Source organism: Rhinatrema bivittatum, chromosome 1, assembly GCF_901001135.1.
Source record: "Rhinatrema bivittatum chromosome 1, aRhiBiv1.1, whole genome shotgun sequence".
Taxonomy (NCBI): domain Eukaryota; kingdom Metazoa; phylum Chordata; class Amphibia; order Gymnophiona; family Rhinatrematidae; genus Rhinatrema; species Rhinatrema bivittatum.
In genome coordinates, this window is record NC_042615.1 from 388,805,124 (window position 1) to 388,829,428 (window position 24,305).

General features: G+C 45.0%; 1 protein-coding gene across 1 annotated transcript in view; it reads left to right on the plus strand.

Moving 5' to 3' along the window:
- SRP72 (signal recognition particle 72) overlaps window positions 1-24,305 on the plus strand; it is a 256,651-nt gene that overhangs the window by 218,655 nt on the left and 13,691 nt on the right. The window contains exon 18 of the mRNA XM_029601669.1: window positions 15,939-16,098. Coding sequence (XP_029457529.1) covers window positions 15,939-16,098 — 160 coding nt within the window. The remainder of the gene's footprint in view (window positions 1-15,938; window positions 16,099-24,305) is intronic.

Here is a 24,305-nt window from a genome sequence, read left to right on the forward strand (position 1 = left end):
GTAAAAGACCGGTTATCCGACCTGCCTTATGTCTGAGATAATCTGTTTGGTGAACAGATTCAACAGACGTGGCAGAATTAAAGGACCATCAGGAGACCCTAAGACAGCTCTCTTTGATGCCTTCTGACTTCTCCTCAAAACAGCCCTTCAGAAAGGACTCTAAGAAGTCATTCTTCCACCCGAAAAAGACTTACCCGCCTTCAACCAGATCCCATGCCACGAGACCTTATCAAAAACCGCAGTCTCGTCAAGCCCATAAACAAAAACCACAAGCAGCTCCTCAACCAGGACCTGCTTCAGGTTTTTGACTTCCACCTAGAGAGCAGCAGCCAGATTCCTCTGTCTCACATACCAGTGGGAGGTCGATTGTGCCACTTCCACAACATGTGGCACTCAATCACATCTGACCAATGGGTATTGGCAGTCATTGCTCAGGGTTACCATCTGAACTTTCTCGCCCTGCCATTGGACTCCCCACCTCTACAGACGTGGAGAACATCCGAACACTCCATTTTTCTGGATCAAGAGGTTTACCTCCTTCTCCAGTCAAGAGCAATAGAACCCGTTCCATACTGTCAGCAAGGCCTAAGATTCTATTCCCGGTACTTCCTAATCCCCAAAAAATCGGGAGACGTCCGTCCTATTCTGGACCTACGGGCCCTCAACAAGTACCTCCAGCGAGAAATGTTCAAGATGGTCACCTTGGGATCGCTTCTACCTCTTCTACAAAGCGGAGACTGGCTCTGCTCTCTGGACCTCCAGGACGCATACACCCATATTGCGATAAGTCCAGCACATCGCAAGTACCTGAGGTTCCTAGTAGGCCCCAAGCACTCTCAATACAGAGTGCTTCCATTCGGCCTAGGGTCTGCACCACGAGTCTTTACAAAATGCCTCGTAGTCATCGCAGCCTTCCTCAGGACACAAGGTGTTCACGTCTACCCCTATCTGGACGACTGGTTAATCAGGGCTCCCACTCAGCAAGCTGCTCTGTTGTCCCTCAATCTAACCTTACACACTCTAATTTCATTAGGATTTCTCGTCAATTATGACAAATCCTACTTAGTCCCATCTCATAACTTGTCATTCATTGGGGCAGACTTGGACACCTTACAGGCAAAGGCTTTCCTGCCTCGACAACGAGCACTGACTCTTGTGTCTCTTGCTCACCAGCTGCAGTCTCAGCACTCTGCGACCGCACGCCAATTTCTCTTCCTCCTGGGACACATGGCGTCCTCAGTCCATGTCACACCAATGGCCCGCTTGGCCATGAGACTCATGCACTGGACTCTGAGGTCTCAATGGACTCAAGCTATTCAGCCTCTCTCAGCCATTGTCCACGTCACCGACTCACTCAGTCTGTCTCTCGCCTGGTGGAAAAATCAGACCAATCTCCTCCAGGGATTGCCCTTCCAGGTTCCAAATCCTCAAATCATTCTCACCACCGACGCTTCCAACCTCGGGTGAGGAGCCCACATAGCCGATCTGCAGATACAAGATCTCCAGAGGAAGCCAAACAGCAAATAAATTTCCTGGAACTTCGAGCAATCAGATATGCTCTCAGGGCTTTTCAGGATCGCCTATCAAATCAGGTCATCCTGATTCAGACGGACAACCAGGTGGCCATGTGGTACATCAACAAGCAGGGAGGTACGGGCTCCTTCCTTTTGTGTCAGGAAGCTGCACAGATTTGGGCGGAAGCTCTCTCCCATTCGATGTACCTCAAGGCCACCTACTTACCGGGAGTGGACAATGTGCTGGCAGACAAGTTGAGTCACATCTTTCAACCGCACGAGTGGTCTCTCAACACCTCAGTAGCGAACTCCATTTTTCAACAATGGGGATATCCTCGAATAGCCCTCTTTGCGTCCCCACAAAACCGCAAAGTGGAAAACTACTGCTCTCTCATTCGCAGCAAACTCTCTCGACCCAGAGACGCATTCTCCCTCTCGTGGGCAACCGGTCTGCTCTATGCATTCCCTCCACTTCCTCTTCTCTCAAAGACTCTCGTGAAGTTATGTCAGGACAAGGGAACCATGATCCTGATAGCACCTCACTGGCCACGCCAAGTGTGGTTCCCAATACTTCAGGATCTCTCCATCCGCAGGCACATTCCCTTGGGAAAGGACCCGCTTCTGATCACTCAGAACGACGGGAGCCTACGCCATCCCAATCTTCACGCCTTATCCCTGACAGCATGGATGTTGAAAGGTTAATCCTTCAGCCAATTAACCTTTCTGAACCAGTTTCCCGTGTCTTGATTGCTTCACGGAAACCATCGAGAAAATCTTACTCTTACAAATGGAAAAGGTTCACGACATGGTGCTCTTCTAGGTCCCTTGACCCCTTTTCCTGTCCAATCCCGAAGTTTCTGGACTATCTCTGGCATCTATCTGAGTCAGGTCTAAAGACTTTTTCCATCAGAATGCATGTCAGTGCAGTAGCCGCCATCCATAAAGGTGTCAGGGATGTCCCTATATTAGTACAACCCCTTGTAACACACTTTTTAAAGGGCTTGCTCAATATCAAGCCTCCACTACGTCCTCCGGCCCCTTCTTGGGACCTTAATCTGGTTCTAGGTCGGCTCATGAAACCACCATTTGAGCCTCTTCACTCTTGTGAACTTCGATATCTCACATGGAAAGTGATTTTCCTTCTGCCTATCACTTCAGCTCACAGAGTTAGTGAATTGCAGGCTCTAGTTGCCTATCCGCCTTACACTAAACTTCTGCAGGACCGGGTGGTACTCCGCATTCACCCTAAATTCTTACCTAAGGTAGTTTCGGATTTTCATCTTAATCAATCCATCATACTACCTATCTTTTTTCCCAGGCCCCATGCCAACCCAGGAGAACAGGCTCTGCATACCCTTGACTGTAAACGGGCTCTAGCGTTTTACCTAGACCGTATAGCTGCCCAAAGGGAAAGCACTCAATTGTTCGTCTCTTTCCACCCTAACAAGATAGGGAAGTCTGTGGGTAAGCAGACTCTCTCCTCCTGGTTGGCGGACTGCATATCCTTCTGCTATCAGCAAGCGGGCAGTCCACTTCAAGACCGTGTTAAAGCGCACACTGTGAGGGCCATGGCGACTTCAGTAGCACACCTACGATTGGTGCCGCTTCCTGACATCTGCAGGGCTGCCACCTGGAGTTCTCTCCATACTTTTACAGCCCACTATTGCTTGGACAAAGCCGGAAGACAGGATTCCATCTTCGGCCAGTCTGTCCTGCGTAACCTATTTACAACGTGACGTACCAACACCCTTCCGCCTGCCCGGTAGGGTTCAGGATGCCCTCTACCAAATTCCGCCCCAGTTGTTGTGCCTGTTGCACGCCTTTGGGTACATTTGGTGCATGTTCGGACATCCTCAGCTCGGTACTCCCCCATATGTGAGGACTACCATCCTGCTTGTCCTGTGAGAAAGCAAATGTTGCTTACCTGTAACAGGTGTTCTCACAGGACAGCAGGATGTTAGTCCTCACGAAACCCGCCCTCCCCCCCACGGTGTTGGGTTTGTAACGTTTTGTTGTTTTATTTTTCAGCACTGCCTGTAGCTTTCAAATAAGACTGAAGGGGGACCCCTGCTGGCTGCAGGGTTAGTGCCATGCTGGGCATGCCCAGTAGGGGCCAGTCAAAGTCCTGGAAACTTTGACAGAATTTTTCTGTGATTGGGCTCCATCCTGATGATGTCACCCATATGTGAGGACTAACATCCTGCTGTCCTGTGAGAACAACTGTTACAGGTAAACATTTGCTTTCTCAAATTACTAATCAAATGATGAAAAGTTTTGGGTTTATTTTAGCATGGCCAGAGTGCACCTAGCAATATGGAAAGTAAATGCAGTTCCTGTTCATACTCCAGATCAGTCCAGACAAGTGAGTTTTGAATCCCTACCAGCAGATGGAGGCAGCGAACTAAAAACTTTTCAGACACTGCTACTTAATCGAGAGTGCCACCGGCAGTCCCTTAGTATTTCTTTGGCTCCAACAGATAGTAAATGTGCAAACCTGCATGTCTAGTTTAAACAAAAAAAAAAAAAAAGTAAAAGTAGTAGTAGATTAGCTTAGTTTAGGGAAAGAAGAGCTCCCTGAGGTTCTAGGTTCTTTTGTAGGCTATCCCTCAGGTCGAGCCAGGCGAGCGGTTGGTTGGTGATCCCTGTGCTGCTTTAGCCCACATCATCCAGGGTTAGGAAAACCAGGGGTCCTGGTTCCCTCCTTTCCCTGAAAGCTCCTTCCCCGAGGAGTCAGCCACCAGCACGAAAGTATTTTATTCTTATTTGTTTCTTGGCTGGGTTGCTAGACTGCCTGTAACTTCAAGAAAAAAAAAAGGCAGGCTAGAGGGGGAAGTAGATGCTTCCAGTGGAGCTGCGTCCAGGTGTTTAATCGTAGGCTGGAGGAAAGGAGGCTTTTCCTGTGTGAGGCTGCCGTTTGAGTAATTTTTCCCAGCAACTCGGGCCGCAGCATTTTGATTGTCTGCGGGAGCCAGACCATGCCACGTGCTTTCCCCTCCCCCAAATGGTGCAGACATTGGAGCATGCGAAAAGCTGCAGGGCCTACAGCAGCACTCAGTTGCAGCTTAACTTGACCTCGTGGTGTTCGAACTGTGCCAAGGGGGGAGGGACCCTTGGAACATTCTGCTGACAGGAGGGTTATCCATTTGCAGGTCCCTATAAAGGGCACTTCTGGGAGAGATTTTGTGGCAAGGATCAAAAAGGCTGCACAGGACATGATGCAGGGGCCAGCCCGGTAGCCTCAGGACTCCCCTTTCCTCTTTCTCAGGTAATGCAGGCCGGAGCTGAGGATCAGAGGGTGAAAAATTTCAAATTGCCTGAGGACGACAACAGTGACGGAGAAGAATTTTCCACAGAATTTGTTTTGCTCATGCACAAAACCTTTTTGGCCAGAAGGATTGAAGGGTCTAAACAATCTGTATAACAAAAAGGGGCAGCCGAATCCTAACTGTCTCCAGTCAGGCGTTTGGGGACACTTCTCCACCCATTGGTGCTCAGATTTGGGGATTTGGATTCAGAGGATTCAGAAGACCGGTTAAATGACCTGGATAAGGATCAGACAGATGTGGACCTGTGGCTAATCAGGGGGATGATTTGACTGACCACAAGCTAGGAAGGAACCGGGACAAGTCTGGGGATTTGTCAGAGTCTGAGGAGTTCCCGATTGTGGAGGGGGATGACCCAAGAGTGGTCAGTCTTTTCCGTAAGGAAGAGTTGAAGCCGCTTATTCCTCCCGTCTTGAAGGAACTGGGAGTAAAGGTGCAATATGAGGATTCGGACAATGAAGTGGATCCGGTTCTGGATGGTCTTCAGGGTCCTTCTTCAGCTTTCCCTTTACCTGAGAAAGTGAAGAAATTAGTAGACCGTGAGCGGAATGCTCCAGAAGCTGGGCTAAATGTGGCAAGGGTGATGGCGAAATTGTCCCTTAACCGAGGAAGTCTTACAACTCTTGAGTTTGGCCCAAGGTAGATGCCTTGGTGTCAGCAGTAACCAAGAAAACCACCATCCTGATGGTGGGTTCAGCTGCACTAAAGGATGTCTGGGATCGAAAGCTGGAGATCCAGTCAAAGAGGGTGTTTGAGGTTTCGGCCTTGAGCCTGCGTGCTGCCATCTGTGGTAGTCTGATGCAGAGGGCCTGTTTGCGATGTGTACAGAAGTCTCAAGAGAAAACAGGAGACTGAGGAGGGTACTCAAATATCTGATTAGGACCTCGGCCAGGAGTATAGTGTTGACAGTATTGGCTCGTCGTCTTCTGTGGTTATACAATTGGTCGGCGGATATGTAAAGGGAAACTGCTTTTTGGTGAAGATCTGGAGACGTTAATGAAGCAGTTGGAAAAGTCAAAAGGAAATAGGCTGCATGAGGATAAGAAGAGCAGTAGGAAGCCTTTTCCAGTTCGCTGGTGTTTTTGGGATGTGTGAGGTGTTTTCATCCCAACAAGTTTCTTTGTCTGCGCAGAAGTTGGGTTCCGGGAGGCAGCAATCCTTTTGAGGGTCCCGAAGACCGGCCAAGGATGGGGGCTGGTCAGGGGACTGCAAGTGGTAAGACCTGATAATGAAGCCAGATTGGTCCACACTCTGAGTTGGAGGACAGCTGACTCAGTTTTACGGACAGTGGGCCAAGATTACTTCAGACCAGTGGTTTATGGAGGTAATAAGAGATGGCTATGCTTTAGAATTTTCTCACCCCGTCAGGGAAGCCTTCATGGAGTCTCACTGCTCATCCTTAGGCAGGTGAGAGGCAGTTCGAGAGACTGTCTCACCTGCAGAGATTAGGTGCAATTGTGCCGGTCCCAACAGCGGAGCAAGGGCAAGGAAGGTATTCAATTTACTTCGTCATTTCCAAGAAGGAACGGATGTTTCGCCCCATTCTAGACCTGCAGAAAGTCAGTGCACTACTGCGGAATCCATGTTTTCACATGGAAACATTGAGGACGGTGATAGCTGTTCACCAAGGAAATTTCTGGCCTCTCTGGATTTAATGGAGTCCTATCTTCACATTCCCATTTGCATTTTATTTGTATGGCTTTACTATTGCTGATTTATATTTCTTAATTTCATTATTTTATGAGGAATGGTAATGTTTTTCTGTTTCCATTGTTGCACTGTATACAGGATATAGCTTGTTGCGGTTTCCAATTCAATTTGTATCTGTACATTTCTGTATTTTATTCTGTATTTGGTGAAGGTCGAGCTATGGTTCTGCATGTGTGACAGAGGTGAGGTATTCTGCTAGCATGTAGTTTCTATGTAGGGATCTGTAGCAGCTTAGCTTGTTCTGGTGTTTTAGGGCCTGGTGTAATATTTGTAGTGTTTCTTTTTCATAGGTAAAGTTGTCACTGTTTGAATGCTGGCTGTTATTGCTATTTTAGTATTGGAGTTTTAATATATTTTAATTGTTGTTCAGTTTACCCAAGGCTTTCCGAGAGCCGAACCCACACCCAACACATGTTACAGTAGGCTTAATCAATATGGGAGCCAAGTAGCTCTTTATTTTTTTCTATTGCAGGGATTTCTGGTTGGCACCACAGCACTGCATGTAAATATAATGTACATGCTGTAGTGTTATTTTTACCTCATTAGACTGTGCTTTGATTTTTAATTTAAAAACTATTTTAAATGAATAATTTTTGTGTATGAGGAGGGAAGGGCTAGGGGTACAATGCTGTACGTTTTACCTATGGTGCCTGATATCCTTGCACCAGTCCTGGCTGCACTGAATCCACATGGGAAAGCAGGATTTTGGAGCTTTGCTACTTTGGGTCATGTGGCTGTCTAAAGTCTTGACCAAGGCATTTTTCTTTCTTTTTAAGCCCTGGAGGAACAGTATAGATTAGTATGTCTCCCCTCTCCTCCCTTAGAGTAAGTAGGCAGTGTAGAGCCTGGGGAACCATAAAAGCAGCAAACTCTGTAGCACTAAGCCAATGGGAATACACTGGAATGGGAGGGGTTGTTAAGGAGAAGTGGAGGCAAGCTATAATCAGAAAAAAGGAGGGGGTGAACCAAGAGGTGCTTGTGCAGTGTTGGGGAGACTTCTGTAAGCTGGACATTTCTCCTGACAGGATCAACTGGCTGTGGAACTAGTGAGTCCCATGAAGTGGAGGTGGGAAAGGGACAGAGCTGCTGCAGGCTGGGGAAGGGCTGGCAGCAAGCAGAAGCTTTTTAGATAATGATGTGGTAGTACTGGAGCAGGGGCATTCACTCTGTGAGCATATGAGCAGCAGCACAATGACAGAACGTATATATCAGAGAGACAGTGTGTGTGTATCTTTCTCTGTAACTTTTTCTATGACCCATCCATACACTGAGAGTGAGAGTGTGTGTGTGTCTTTGTCGGAGATAGAGACACACTCACTCACACACCCTCTCTCAAACACAAAGTGGGAATCTGAAAGAGTGTGTGTGGTGTTTGTGTCTGAGAGACTGTGAATGTCTGACACTGGCTGGCAGTGTGGTTGTCACATTATTTATTTTATTTATTTATTTATTTAACAACTTTTAATATACCGACGTTCGTGAGGCACATCACGCCGGTTTACAAGTAACTCAGTTAAAGGAGGAAATTACAATGAAACAGGGGGCCGGGGGATGGGAGCAGGCCAGAAAGGGGGGGGGGGGGGTAAGGGAGACAGGAAGGAGAGAGGGAAAGATAGGTAGCATGAGTGAGAGTATAAAAAACAACCGTTAACATAAGAAAATAAAAGGAACTTATTTACAGAAATAGGAATTGTTTACAGAACTTATTTACAGAAAACTTATTTACAGAAAACTTATTTACAGAAACTTATTTAAACTTATTTAAACTTATTTACAGAAATAGGAATTACAGAAACATTACTTGGCAATTGGTTCAAGAGCTGATTGGTTGACAAGAGGCTTTAATACCAGACCAGGAATCCAAGATATAATTATGAGATGTAACCAGACTTGGGGGTGGATGGTAACCGATTGCATGAATGGATGGAAGAGAGGGCACACAGCTCTGTTTGCTCACCCCTGATCTAGGATATGTTCTACTACTTAGTTATTTAGGAAAAATGTGAAATTTGTTGGAGAATTTTTGGCTCAATTCTGCCAGGCTCCAGATCACATGATGTCCCTATGAAGGGTCAGTTTGGCATGCTTTTGGGAATTGTTGATGAAACACATTCTGCAGGGAAAGCGCACAAGGGAGACAGATACCCTGTGGGCCTGTTTTGAAAAAATCCACTGGGCTGATATTTTCCTGCAATCCGCCCCTGCCTGTGGCACATCTGCACATGCGGAGAGCTCAATGGATCCTAAGGTCACATGACTTCAGGTCACTTGGGATCTGCGGGACTGCATCCGAGTCACTCTGTCCCTTGAGATTCTTTGTCCTGGTTGTGAGAAATTTCCAATTTGGACAGGGGGTGTCCTTCCAAATTCCTTAGGTACAAATTGTCCTAAAAATGAATGCATCCACCCTGGACCATAGTGCCCATGAAGATGAGCTTACCACCCACGGTCTCTGGTCTGTCCTGGAACATCTGTCAAATCAACTTCTTAGAGCTCAGGGTGATCAGAGACTGACTGTCCAACAAAATTGAGTTGCTCCAGACAGACAACCAATTAGCGATATACTACGTCAACAAGCAGGGAGGTATCAAGAGTGATCCAGATGTGGTCATGGGCCCTCTCCCAAGGGATGGTGCTCAGGGCCATGTATCTGGTTGATCTGGAGAATGGTGTAGCAGACAGCCTGAGTTGCTCCTTCAGACCCCACAAATAGTCTCTGGACCAGGGCGTAGTGGACCAGATCTTCTGCCTCTGGGAAACCCCAGAGGTGATCTGTATGCTGTCCTTTGGAACAGGTTCCTCTATTCTGTTCCATGTACAGAGCACATAGCAAGCTAGACTCAGATGCCTTTGCCCTTCATTGGAGTCAGTGGGAGCACTGAAAGGAGAGGATCTCTTGCTAGTGGCTGGAAAGAATCAGTAACTACTGCTTGGAGAAATGTTTAAAACTTAAAAGTATTGGGAAGAAGTAAACTATTGGGGTATATTATTTACTGTGTTTTGTTTTAAATAGGTAGTCAGAAAGGGAAGCAACAAACAGAAGTTTACATGTTTGTATTTCCCAACCCACCCCTAGCTCATCCTTTAATTTATAGGCAGGTGCCTTTTAACTTAAACTCAGAAATTCCCCACACCTTATCAAGAGTTTGATCATTTCCCTTGTAGGTCACTACCAGATATATAGTGAATACACTAATACATTTAAAGGACCCTAATTGTATGCATTCCTACTCCCATAGCAACCTAAAACTTAATTAGGAACTGAACAAATTTAAAATGAAGGCAGCAGTCCACAGCAAGAGGGGGGCCTCCCAGTTTCTTGCATTGAGTGTCACATGTATGATTTTTTTACCTACCGATCTCTGGAGGCTAGAGTGGCAGACTTGGAGGAGCTGAGGCAGACAGAGAGGTATATAGATGAGACCTTCAGGGACATAGTAGCCAAGTCCCAGCTCCAGACTGGCAGCCTGTGGCGGCGCACAGGGTATCTCCGCTCTTTAGCCGCCGCTGGCCTGGCCTCTGGTGGTGGCACGCAGCATCTCTTCGCTCTTTGGCCCCGCCCCTGGGGAGAAAGGAAGGCACGAGTGGGGCAGTGGGACACCAGGAGCCATGACACACCGGTTGAGAATTGCTGTTCAAAATGTTATGGAAGAAGAGAGAGGGAAACCTCAGCTGAGGATCCTATTGTTAGTATAAAGAAGCCACTATGTCCTTCCCTCTATGTAATTCGGTTCAGGATTTAATTGATGTGGAGTGGATCGTGCTAGTGGAGAATTTTAAAAGGGGACTGTGCCAATAGTGCCTCGAGTGAGAGGAATTTAGATTTCCTAAAGTAGATGCTCAAGTACGTGCTGTCAGCACAAGGATGACCATCCCAGTGGAAGGGGGTGCGGCCTTAAAGAATGTGCAGGATAGGAATATTGGGTTTGGATTTGAAGCAGACCTTTGAGGCCATTAGTATGAAGCTGCAGCTTGAAGCTGCATTATTGCAGGATCTGGTTTGCATTTGTTATAGCATATTCAGGAAGAGGTATCCTAGAATGGTGGTGAAGTTCTGGACAAAGCTTATCAATTGGAACCAGGGCAGCTTATCTAACTGCTGCCTCCTTTGATTCCATACATACCACTGCAGGGTGTATGGCTTCCATAGTAGTGGCTAAGAGGTTGCTGCCTTGCGTCATTGGTTGGCAAATTCCATTTCTAAGGTCAACTTGACAAAACTTCCCTTTAAGGGAATCTTTTGTTAGCCATCTTCTCAAGGTCCTCCCCTAAGGCCTGGGCTGAGTCCAAGGTGCCAAGACTTCCTGAGTACAAGCTTAGAAGTATTTTGCTGAACTCTTATGAGTGACATCCAGAGACTTGAGCAAGGGAAAGTTTTCATCTGGGCAGAGATTCCAATCTTTTGTCAGATTATAATCCTTTTGAGGTGCCAGAAGGAGGTGGTAAAGATGGAGCCTCAGATCTGTGGGGATGTGAATGAAGGGAAGAGGCATGGGGGTGGCTTGCTTGCGGGAATGATGGCTTCTACCTGGAGATTAATATCCTTATTCAATAAACATACACATGGTTAATGGGACTCCAACATTGCTCTATGCTTCAACTGCATGAGGAAATGTGGAAAAAGGGATTTGCATCCACAAAAAAGCAGGGGAGTAGCTTGCTTGTTACAGCGGTTGCTACCCCAAACCAGATAAGCCTGATACTTCACTTTCAATGCATATCCAGCATAGCTCTCTGCTTCAACGGCAGGGAGAATGAAGAAAATATGATTTATATTCAGACAACTGAATTACATAATCTGGGTAAACAAATAAGCATGGGTGTAGCTTTCTTATTACGGCAGTTACTACCCCGAATCAATTAAGCCTGATAATTCACTTGGAATACATATCCAGTGGAGCTCACTGCTATAACGGCAGGGGGGGAACGAAGTAAAGAGGATTTATATTCAGACAACTAACAAGGACTGAATTGCACAGGCAGGGTAAACAAGCGTGGGAGTAGCTTGCTTATTATGGCGGTTACTACCCCTAACCAATTAGCTAGATACTTCACTTAGATGCAGCTCCAGCACTGCTCTCTACATCAATGGCGGGGGTGGAAGGAAATTAGAACCAAAAAGTTACCAATAAGGGCCCTGACCTCAGCAGTCAGAGTAACAGATAAGTATGAGAAAAAAAAGCATGAAAGCTTGCTGGGCAGACTGGATGAGCATTTGGTCGTCTTCTGCCGTCGTTTCTGTTTCTATGATACTCCCATAGTTTTCAGTGAGTGTTTGGAGACCAATCTCTGATTCATTAGATAGGCGCTGCCTATTGCGATTTTATCAAAGATGGGTCCAAATAAACTCAGATCAGTGGGTATTAGAAATAATCCGAGAAGGTTATGCTGTGGAAATTTCCTGTTCTATTTTTGATTCTATTATGACTTTTCCTGTCACTCTGCTGGCAAAAGGGATGCAGTATATTCAACACTGCAGCATTTGATCTGTATGGTTCTCAGACTTTAGTGGGGTCAGGTATGATATTCCATCTTCTCTGGTTCTCAAGAAAAATGGACCCTTTTGTTCCATTCTGGACTTGAAGCATGTCAACAAGCTTCCCAAAGTATCCCATTTCAGGATGGAGACCTTGAAGTTTGTCATCGTAGCAGTGAGTCAGAGGGAATTCCTGACTTCATTAGATCTTATGGAGGCATATCTTCATATTTCAATAAGGGAAGAGAATCAGAAAGTTCTTTATTGTGTGATTATTAGGAGGCTATTTTGAGTTCCAAGCCCTGCCTTTTGGTTTGACGATGATTATGCAAACTATTTCAAAGGTAATGGTGGTGGTAGTAGTAGCAGCAGCTCTGTGGAAGGAAGGAAACTTGGTGCATCTTTACTGGCTCGTAAGTGTGAAACCAGAGCAGAAGCGCATTCCAGCCACCAAAAGAATGGTAGAATTGTTGCAGGAATTGGGATGGATGATGACTTTTACCAAAAGCAATTTGTTGCCTTTTTGGAATCTGGAGTATCTGAGTGCTCTCTATTTGACAAAAGTCAGATAAGTCCCTATTTATCTGGCTAAATAGCGCTAAATATCTGCTTTATTAGATCTCTGGTAAGAAATCCTATTTCATCTTGGGATCTGAACCTGGTTTTGTCCTTTTTAGCAGGTTCACAGTACAAACTTATTAGGGAGCTTTCCCTAATAAGCTGCTTACCCTTTAAAGGAGTTTTCTTGTTGGCGATTTGTTTGGCAAGATGAATTTCGGAGTTGCAAGCACTTTCTTGTAGAGAATCTATTCTGGTGATTACGAGGGATATGGGTCAGATTTCTACTTTCCCTCTTTCTTCCAAAAGTAGTGTCACCTTTCCATTTGAATCTGGAAGTCTGCTTACTTTCCTTTAGTAAGCATGTGGAAGGAAAGGATTTTAAATTGCTTCACTCCTTCGATGTTAAGAGGGGGGCTTTTGCGATATCTGAAAGTCATGAATGAGTTTTGAAAGACAGACTATCTTTGTGGAGTTAGACAGGGAGAAACTACTACCAAGGCCTCCATTTCACATTGGATTAAGGAGGTTATTGTGGCAGCTTACACTGATAAGGGCAAGTCCTTACCTAAGCAGATCAAGGCTCATTCTACTGAAGCGCAAACAGTGTCGTGGGTGGAGTTATGTTTGGCTACTCTGCAGAAGTTCTGTAAGGCAGCTTGCATTTCTTTTCCAAGCATTATCGTTTGGACGTGGGAGCTAGGGAACAGGCCTCCTTTGCTCAGAAGGTGCTGAGAATGGGGTTGGCAGTGCCCCACCCTATACTAGATCAACTTGGGTACATCCCATTTGTCTGGACTGGTCTGAAACGATGATGAGGAAGATGAAATTTATTCTTACCTGATGATTTCTTTTCTTTGAGCCCAGACAGACCAGTCCAGAATCCACTCTACTGTATTGGCAAACTTGTTTTCTTTGGTTTTCCAGATCTCTAAGATGAATAATCCACTTAGAACAGGAGCACTGGCAATTAGGTGGAATATAAACTGCTGTAATAAATGATAAACTATGTCGAGCTGAGTGTTTCTCCTGATAAGCAGGTTGGCTGAAGCTGGAGTTTGAAATGTCTGTATGCCAATGCCAGAAGTCTAAGAAGTAAGATGAGAGTTAAGTGTGTATAGCAGTGAATGATGAGATAGACATAATTGGCATCTTAGAGACCTGGTGGGAGGAGGATAACCAATGGGACAGTGCTATACCAGGGTACAATGATAGGGAGGATCAACTTAGTGGGGAGGAGGGGGTGCTTTTATGTCCAGGAGGGCATAGAGTCTCACAGGATAAAGATCATACAAGAGATTTAATGCACAGTAGAATCGTTATGGGTAGAAATCCCGTATGTTTTGTGTAAGAATGCAGTGATAGTATACTACCATCCAACTGGCCAAAATGATGAGACAGGTGATAAAAGGCTAAGAGAAACCAAGGAAAGTAACCAATTTGGCAGTGCATTAATGGTGATTAGTGCAGTTAGTGTAGCTGGGTTCAAAAAAGGTTTGGAGAAGTCCATTAATGGCTATTAATCAATTATACTTAGGGAATAGCCACTGCTATTAATTGCATCAGTAGCATGGGTTCTTCTTAGTGTTTGGGTAATTGCCAGGTTCTTGTGGCCTGGTTTTGGCCTCTGTTGGAAACAGGATGCTGTGCTTGATGGACCCTTGGTCTGACCCAGCATGGCAGTTTCTTATGTTCTTAATAAAGGGAGGTTTCATTTACCCCAATATTGACTGGGTAAATGTAATATTAGGACATGCTAGAAAGGTAAAGTTCCTGGATGAAATAAATTACTGCTTCATGGAGCAATTGGTTCAGGAACTGATAAAAGAGGGAACTAAATCTGATTCTTAGTGGGGAGCAGGATTTGGTGAGAGAGGTAACGATGGTGGGACCACTTGGCAATGGTGATCATAACATGATCAAATTTGAACTAATTGACTGGAAGGAGGACAATATGTAAATCTACAACTCTTAACACTAAACTTTCAAAAGGAAAACTTTGATCAAATAAGGAAAACAGTAAAAAACTGAAAGGTGCAGCTGCAAGGTTGAGTGTACAACAGGTGTGGACATGGTTTAAAAATACCATCTTAGAAACGCAGTCCAAATGTATTCCACGCATTAAGAAAGGTGGAAGGAAGATCAAACAATTACCGGCATGGTTAAAAGGCAAGGTGAAAGAGGCTATTTTAGCCAAAAAATGTCCTTCAAAAATTGGAAGGATCCATGTGAAGAAAATAGGAAAAAGGATAAGCATTATCAGTTAAATGTAAAACATTGATAAGACAAGCTAAGAGAGAATTTGAAATGAAGTTGGCTGTAGAAGCAAAAACTCATATAAAAATATATCCGATGCAGGAAACCTGCGACTGAGTAGCATGGGATGTATTTAATGTTTGAGTACTTGCCAGGTACTTGTAATTTGGATTGGCCACTGTTGGAAACAGGATGCTGGGCTTGATGGACACTTGGTCTGACTCAGTATGGCAATTTTTTATGTGCTTATTTGTTTATAGTTCTGTTTTTACCTTGTTTCTCCTGTTTTTCATTGTTTTGGAAAGCCCTCGGGTTGTAAAGTGTTTTAAATTGTTTGGAAGTAGGCTTGTTGTAGGTAATACTTGCAGGCTGAGTTCAGCATGGATGTTTATAAGGGGGGGGGGGGGTGTTAGATTATTAGGTTTGCAGACTCCATCTGCTGTTCAGTGGGAGTAACCCATTGATTTGTACTGGTCTGACGGGACTCAGAAAATGAAATTATTCGGTAAGAATATATTTCATTCTATGCATAAAAATGCTTTTTAATATCGAACTCAATAAATTGTAATTGCATTGAGACTGTTACAAGTCAACATATATTTTGGGATATCTGGTTGAAAAGCAGGAATGTAGATTGAAAGTACCAGATGAATATTTAAAGAGCTGCATTTGAAAATAACAATCCTATTTAGCGGCAGGGGAGAAAGTCAGATACTTCACTTTCAATGCATATCCAGCATAACTCTCTGCTTCAACGGCAGGGGGAATGAAGGAAAGTAGATCTATATACAGACAACAACCAACAAGGTCTGACTTATTTAGTCTGGGTAAACAAATAAGCATGGGTATAGCTTGCTTATTGGGGCGGTTACCTACCCCTAACTAATTAAGCTAGATATTTCACTTAGAGGCAGTTCCAACACTGCTCTCTACATTAATGGTGGGGGTGGAAGGGAAATAGAATCAAAAGGTTACTAAGAGCCAAGAGTAATAGATAAGAATGAGAAAAAAAAAATGTGCAGGGCTTGCTGGGCAGACTGGATGGGCCGTTTGGTCTTCTTCTGCCATCTTTTCTATGTTTCTATATTCAATGTTCTATAGGAAAACTACCAAAGAATTATGACCCTAAGGTTACCCCTGATGCGGAGAGGTGGCTTCCTATGAGAGAGCGTTCTTACTACCGTGGGAGAAAGAAAGGCAAAAAGAAGGAACAGATTGGGAAAGGAACCCAGGGAGCAACAACCATGGCAACAGCAGAGCTGTAAGTGCTGCTTGTGATTTTGTTTTCTTTCTCTGTGGTTGATGATGTTCTGGGCTTCAGAAAGCACCTGCCAGTCTTTACAGTTTCTTATTCTGAAGATGTGGAGTTACAAGCTTTGCTGCAGTATTTTTATCTGTATGTGTTGCTTGATATTTTGGGTTTTGTTGCAGTAGCCAACAACAAATTTACATTCATCAGACTTGTTCACCTTGGCATTAGCGCATTTTTTTTGTTTCACTTTTTCTTTATTGAAAGTTTCAAAAATATACTTCAAGAAGTCTTGAAAAGATAATCATTCCTCTTCATTTAGCCAGACCTGTCCATATGAATAGGTTATGCCCACTAACAAGCAGATAGAGACAGAGATCAACAGGTTCACCGATGTCACTCCTTAATTGCAGCCATGCTGACCTCAGCCTTCCAGTATTCTCTGCCTCCTGAAGATGGTAGGAAAGCATCCTGTACTGTGGACTAAGGCCTAATAAGGCAGGCTGAACAGATGAAAGATCCATCCATTCATTCATTCATTCTCCCTCTCTCCGTTGAGCATAACCCTGGACTGAATTGATTGGCAGCTCATGTGGTGAAAGCCTTAAGCTCCCTCCTCCTGTTGAGTATGGCTGGGGACCAGAGGGCTCTCAATCTAAGTATTTGGACCCTTCCCCCCTCCCCACTCCCCTTCTCCTCTTCTCTGCTTGGCTGTCAATGATTAAAAAAAAAAACCAAAAAAAAAACCCCTACTATGAAACAGCAAAGAGGCACTGCAGAATGTTGCTGCAATAAAGCTGTTAAAGAAAAAGAAACAGAATAAGGAGATTTATTAGCGGCCTATTGCTCAGTGTTGGGAGGCAGCAGTCAGTAACAGGGAGTTGGGGATGACTGGGGGAGGCTTGGTTGAGTTGGATATGATGATGACACTTTGCTCTGGGGGTATTGTATGGTTGCATCAGCAGACCGTTGGGGGAAAAGTCTGAGCTTTGCTTCACATGTGAAGCTAGGCAACAGCTCCTGGGGGTGGGATTGGGGAGGGGGGCAGAGCTCTTAAAATTTGTGCCACAGTGGCATAAAGGTGCAGGACTTGTGGAACTTCTCAGATTTAAGATCTTTGGGGAGCTCTGGTACAGGCACTTCAGTTGGGCAGCTTAAATAATTCCTGCCATGAAGGAACTGTGCTCATCTTGGGGCCATGTGTATTGGAGACATTTTCAAGTTCCCGCCACTCTGTCCCATGGAGTGAGAAGCCAGCGTTTCAGTGGCTATAAAGGCTTCCATTGCTTAGATCCAACCTTTTCTCCCTCTGGAGGCTTTCTCCTTGGTATGGACTATATCCCAGGAGTTTTATTGAATGTTTGTGACAAGTTTTTTTTCTGGGGCAGAGCTCAATCCGTAATCTGCTCTAGGTTTTGCTTCTCCTCAGTCCTATGAGATGCATATTAGACTACCCCTTCTACATTTGGTGGCTGTCCTCAAGGTTGCAGGTCCTTGTCCCCAGGTCTTTTGAGATAGCTTTGGCATTAGCTGAGCCTTGGAGTTGTATGAGCATGGAGATTAACATTAAGCGTTCTGTAAAGAATCTATCTCCAGTCCTGGGATCCACGCCTGGATCCCAGGACTGACTCCATCTGCAGCACCTCCCTCTGGCCATTATGCAGTGGTTGCTTCTGGACTCTCTCTATAGAAACTTCCTCTTGTGTTTTTCTATTATGTTGGATGCTACCACGCTGATTTGGTGCATCTTGAAGCAGGTATTGTTCTAGAGAGCTTGGCCCAAATTGTCCATTCCCCTTCAGGAGCTGAGCTGCTCCTGAAGGGGAATGGACAATTTGGGTGTAAACAACGTTGACCTTCTAGATCCCATCCTCTAATACAGCGGATGAGGATCTTGGTGTTCCCAGAAATTAAGTTCTGGGAGCCTGCTTCATGTTTGTTATGCCTATTGGGGATGACCAAGCCACTTCAGGCTGGGAAGACACTCTATGCTGACTCCAGCCTCTTTCACACAAGATTCTAGCTTTATATAGCACTTCAAACAGCATTCACAACATAGCATGTAGACTGCTTACCTTCAGCAGTATACTTGTAACTTCAACTTAGGTCAGAGATATTACAGGAGTTACATTTTCCTGGAGATTCTGGGCCTCCTGATCCCAGCTGGGCTCAAACGTTTGTTCCTCTTCCAGCAGGGATCCTCCCACAGAACTCTCTCTTACCTCAGAATTTAAGGTGGACCAGGCCCGCACTAGTTAAGGAGAGGTTTTAGGACCATTTCTTCACATATCCTCCCCCTTACTCATCCTGGATTCCATCCATGGAAGTGTTTTTTTCCCCCAATATATACTGTCTCTGGCCTCCTGCCAGGTAAACTCTTGGTTGGGGCTATCTCCTTCTCGCTAGGGTTACCCAAAGAAGCATCACCCACTGAGCCCTTTGCCTAGTGTTCACAAGTCCATTTGCAGCTCTGGGTTCCAATTCTCCTACGGCAGGGCTCTCTGAACTTTTCTTGAGTGTTTCTGTGATAGCTTCTTTTCTACTCACTGCATCACTAACCCTCCTTCAGGCTTCCACTCTCTCTCAATAGCTACCACAACGTCTTCTGACTCCTCTGCAGTGACTCCATCTGGCCATTATGCAGTGGTTGCCTCTGGACACTCTACAGCCCCTCCTTCTGGACTCTCTCTATAGAACCTTCAACTTGTGTTCCCTGCAGTGCCTCAAATTGGCTCCTGTGCAGTGGGTCTCTGGTCTCTCGATAGCACCTCTCTCTCTGGCTCCTCTGTAGAGCCTTCCTCAGGGTAGTAGATGCTTCTTCCGACTGAGCAGTCTGTATTGCCTCTTTCAGGCCAGGTTGTAAAGCTTCACCAAGAGCTCTCTTGAAACTGTCACAATCACTGCATGCTTTTTTTGACTGCCGCAGCACACTGAACAGACTATTTCAATGTGTTATTCACTAGATTTCTTTCTTGGGTGGTAGCACCTAATATGGAATCTAACATTGTGTAACTATAGCAAGGGCTATTTTTCCCTATATGTATCACCTTGCACTTATCCACATTAAATTTCATCTGCCATTTTGCTGCCCAATTTTCCAGTCTCACAAGGTCATCCTGCAATTTATCAGAATCTGCTTGTGATTTAACTACTCTGAACAATTTTGTATTGTCTGCAAATTTGATTACCTCCTTGTCGTATTTCTTTCCAGATCATTTATAAATATATTGAAAAGTAAGAGTCCCAATACAGATCCCTGAGGCACACCACTGCCCACTCCCTTCCACTGAGAAAATTGTCCATTTAATCCTACTTTTTGTTTCCTGTCTTTTAGCCAGTTTGTAATCCATGAAAAGACATCGCCACCTATCCCATGACTTTTTACTTTTTCTAGAAGCCCCTGATGAGGAACTTTGTCAAACGCCTTCTGAAAATTCAAGTACACGACATCCACCTATATCCAATGTTATTAACTCCTCCAAAAAAGTGAAACAGATTTGTGAGGCAAGACTTGCCTTGGGTAAAGCCATGCTGACTTTGTTCCATTAAACCATGTCTTTTTATATGTTCTGTGATTTTCATATTTAGAATACTTTCCACTATTTTTCCTGGCACTCAAGTCAGGCTAACCGGTCTGTAGTTTCCTGGGTCGACCCTGGAGCCCTTTTTAAATATTGGGGTTACATTAGCTATCCTCCAGACTTCAGGTACAATGGATGGTTTTAATGATAGGTTACAAATTTTTACTAATAGGTCTGAAATTTCATTTTTTAATTCCCTCAGAACTCTGGGGTGTATACCATCTGTCCCAGGTGATTTACTACTCTTCAGTTTGTCAATCAGGCCTACCACATCTTCTAGGTTCACTGTGATTTGGTTCAGTCCATCTGAATCATTACCCATGAAAACCTTCTCCGGCACGGGTACCTCCCCAACATCCTCTTCAGTAAACACCGAAGCAAAGAAATCCTTTAATCTTTCCACGATGGCCTTATCTTCTCTAAGTGCCCCTTTAACCCCTCGATCATCTAAAGGTCCAACTGACTCCCTCACAGGCTTTCTGCTTCGGATATATTTTTAAAAGTTTGTACTATGAGTTTTTGCCTCTACGGCCAACTTCTTTTCAAATTCTCTCTTAGCCTGTCTTATCAATGTCTTACATTTAACTTGCCAATGTTTATGCTTTATCCTATTTTTGTCTGTTGGATCCTTCCAATTTTTGAATGAAGATCTTTTGGCTAAAATAGCTTCTTTCACCTCCCCTTTTAACCATGCCGGTAATCGTTTTGCTTTCTTTCCACCTTTCTTAATGTGTGGAATACATCTGGACTGTGCTTCTAGGATGGTATTTTTTAACATTGACCATGCCTCTTGCACACTTTTTACCTTTGTAGCTGCTCCTTTCAGTTTTTTCCTAACAATTTTTCTCATTTTATTAAAGTTTCCCTTTTGAAAGTTTAGCTGAGGATTTGTTTACTGTCCCCCTTCCAGTCATTAATTCAAATTTGATCATATTATGATCACTATTGCCAAGTCGCCCCACCACCGTTACCTCTCTCACCAAATCCTGTGCTCCACTGAGAATTAGATCTAAAATTGCTTCCTCTCTTGTCTGTTCTGAACAATTGCTCCATAAAAATGTCATTTATTCAATCCAGGAACTTTATATTTCTAGCATGTACCAATGATATATTTACCCAGTCAATATTGGGGTAATTGAAATCTCCCATTATTACCGCACTACCAATTTGGTTAGCTTCCCTAATTTCTCTTAGCATTTCATTGTACGTCTCACGATCTTGGCTAGGTGGAAAGTAGTATACCCCTATCACTATAGTCTTCCCCAACACACAAGGGATTTCTATCCATAAAGATTCAGTTGTGCATTTAGTCTCATGCAGGATGTTTATCCTGTTGGACTCTATGCCATCCCGGACATAAAGCGCTACCCCGACTCCCAGATGTTCCTCTGTCATTGCGATATAGTTTATACCCCGGTATAGCACTGTCCCATTGGTTATTCTCCTTCCACCATGTCTCTGAGATGCCAATTAAGTCTCTGTCATTCACTACTATACATTCTAATTCTCCCATCTTACTTCTTAGACTTCTGGAATTAGCATACAAACATTTCAAAGTATGTTTTTGGTTTGTATTTTCATTCTGCTTTTTAATTGTTAGGGACAAGTTAGAATTTTTTAGCTCAGGTGAGTTTTTAGTTACAGGCACTTGGACTATTTTTCTAATTATTGGAACCTCACTGTCGGGATGCCCTAATTCTAATGCGTCATTAGTATCCTTTGAAGATACCTCTCTCCGAACCATGTGCTGCTGAGCGACTGTCGGCTTTCCCCTTTGTTCTAGTTTAAAAGCTGCTCTCTCTCCTTTTTAAAGGTTAGCGCCAGCAGTCTGGTTCCACCCTGGTTAAGGTGGAGCCCATCCCTCTCTTGCCCTGCCAATGGCCTGGTATTATCTCCAGATTCTGGGGTCCATGGCTTCCACTATCAATCTGGTCCCTTGGGCTTTTGCGCATATGCGTCAGTTACAGAAAGCCTTGCTATCCCGCTGGAAACCGGTATCTGAACAGTTTGACGCCCCTGCTGCTCTCTGAGTCTACCGTCGCAGAACTGCAGTGGTGGCTATCGCCTGCCCATCTTCAGAAGGGGATGTCCCTTCTGATGCCGCAGTGGATCGTGGTAACAACGGACGCCAGCCTTTCCAGCTGGGGAGCTGTATGCCAGACCCAGTCTGCTCAGGGGTATTGGTCTCCGACCCAATCTCGCTGGCACATCAATCGACTGTCTGAAACTGTTCTTGCTGCGTTACCTTCAGGTTACAAATGAGTTCCGGGTCTCTGACCACTTATTTGTTCTGTGGAGTGGGCCAAATAAAGGTAATAAGGCTTCCAAGGCCACTATCGCACATTGGCTAAAGGAGGCCATTGCGTCTGCTTACATCTTTAAGGGTCGGCCCATGCACATCAATCGATTGTCTGACAATTCCACCACTGTAGCCTACATCAATCGACAAGGGGGCACCAGGAGTCGCCTAGTCGCTCTGGAAGCCAACAGGCTTTTCGCATGGGTGGAACGTCACCTAGGGCGCTTCGCGGCATCCCATATTGCGGGGAAGGAGAAGGTTCAAGTGGATTTCCTCAGTCGCCAGAAGTTAGACCCAGGCAAGTGGGAATTGTCAGACGCAGCAATGAACCTGATCATCCGCAGATGGGGTCCCCCTCACTTGGATCTGATGGCCACCATGACCAATGCGAAAGCTCCTCGGTTCTTCAATCGCAGACGGGAACATTGTGCGGAAGGGGTGGATGCCCTGATCCTTCCCTGGCCCCGCGACATTCTACTGTACATGTTCCCTCCCTGGCCGTTAGTGGGCAAAGTACGCCGAAGAATCGAGCTTCATCACTGGCCTGTCATTCTAGTGGCTCTGGAATGGCCCCGCAGACCGTGGTTTGCGGACCTCGTGAGTCTAGCCACGGACGGTCCCCTACACCTCTGTCATCTTTCCCATCTTCTTCGGCAGGGTCCCGTATTTTTTGATCAGGTGGATCGCTTCTGTCTAGCAGCCTGGCTTTTGAATGGCGGAGCTTGAGAAAGAAGGGATATAAGGAAGAAGTTATATCTAGAGATGTGAATCGGAACCAGAATCGGATCCGATTTCAGTTCCGATTCACATCTCTATAGATGTGAATCGGAACCAGAATCGGATCCGATTTCAGTTCCGATTCACATCTCTAGTTATATCCACTCTTTTGCGGGCAAGGAAGCAGACTACCTCGCTTGCTTATGTCAGAGTATGGAAGGTTTTTGAAAATGCGTGTGTCTCCTCTGTTATCTCTGCTCGTAAGGCTCCGGTTTCCAGGTCCTTTCTTTTCTCCAGAACTGTCTTGCCAAGGGTTGTCGTTCAGTTCCTTGCAAGTGCAGGTCTCAGCTTTCTGTTCTCTCTTAGGCACCATTGACGGTTATGCAGCGGCGGCTCATCCGGATGTCGTCCGTTTCCTCAAGGGAGCCAAGCACTTGAATCCTCTGGTTTGGGTTACTTGTCCCTCGTGGAGTCTTAACTTGGTTCTCTGGGTTCTCTGCGAAGCCCCTTTTGAGCCCTTAAGGAGGGCTATGCTCAAGGATTTGACTCTCAAAACCGTCTTCTTGGTGCCCATTTGTTCAGCCAGCCAGAAGAATCTCAGAGCTCCAAGCATTGTCGTGTAGAGAACCTTTTCTACGTTTCTCGGATTCAGGGGTATCCCTTAAGACTGTACCCTCTTTCTTGCCAAAGGTCATGTCGTCTTTTCATGTCAATCAGTCTGTGGAGCTTCCGGCTTTTTCTTCTTCAGAAGTAGCAAATACAGCTGGGGGTGATCTGCGGCGCCTCGATGTCAAACGGGTCTTGCTGCGTTACCTTCAGGTTACAAATGAGTTCCTGGTCTCTGACCACTTGTTTGTTCTGTGGAGTGGGTCAAATAAAGGTAATAAGACTTCCAAGGCCACTATCGAGCATTGGTTAAAGGAGGCCATTGCGTCGACTTACATCTGTAAGGGTTGGCCTATGCCGGAAGGCTTAAAAGCTCATTCCTTACGGTCTCAGGCTACTTCTTGGGTGGAGAGTCAATCTGTCTCTCCTCAGGAAATATGTAGGGCAGCTACTTGGAAATCTATGCATACGTTTGCTCGTCATTACCGTCTGGATGTGCAGGCTCCAGCTTTTGGCTCCTTCGGGCAGCAGGTTCTTCGAGTGGGACTGTCTTGGTCCCACCCTGTTTAGGGAAGCTTTGGCACATCCCATGGTCTGGACTGATCCGGGTACGTACAGGGAAAGGAAAATTGGTTCTTACCTGCTAATTTTCGTTCCTGTAGTACCATGGATCAGTCCAGACACCCACCCATACTAGATCTGATATGTCAGTTCGAATGTTCTGTCTTTCTCTACAGGTTTTTTTTTTCCAATTATCTGATTTTTTTTTTTTGTCTACTATTACTAAAGGCACCGGAAGCATCTAACAGATGAAAATAAAATTGTATGCAAGAGCGGTTTTTTTTTTTTTTTTTTTTAAATAACAATTTTTATTGGAGCAACTTGTATACAACTACAAACACAGTTGGGTACACCGTACACTTTGCAAGTACAACCCCAATACGTTTTTCATTTTCTGAGAAATGCTTACTTTGAGGTTACCCATACCACCCCCCTCCCACCCTCCCATAGAGAAC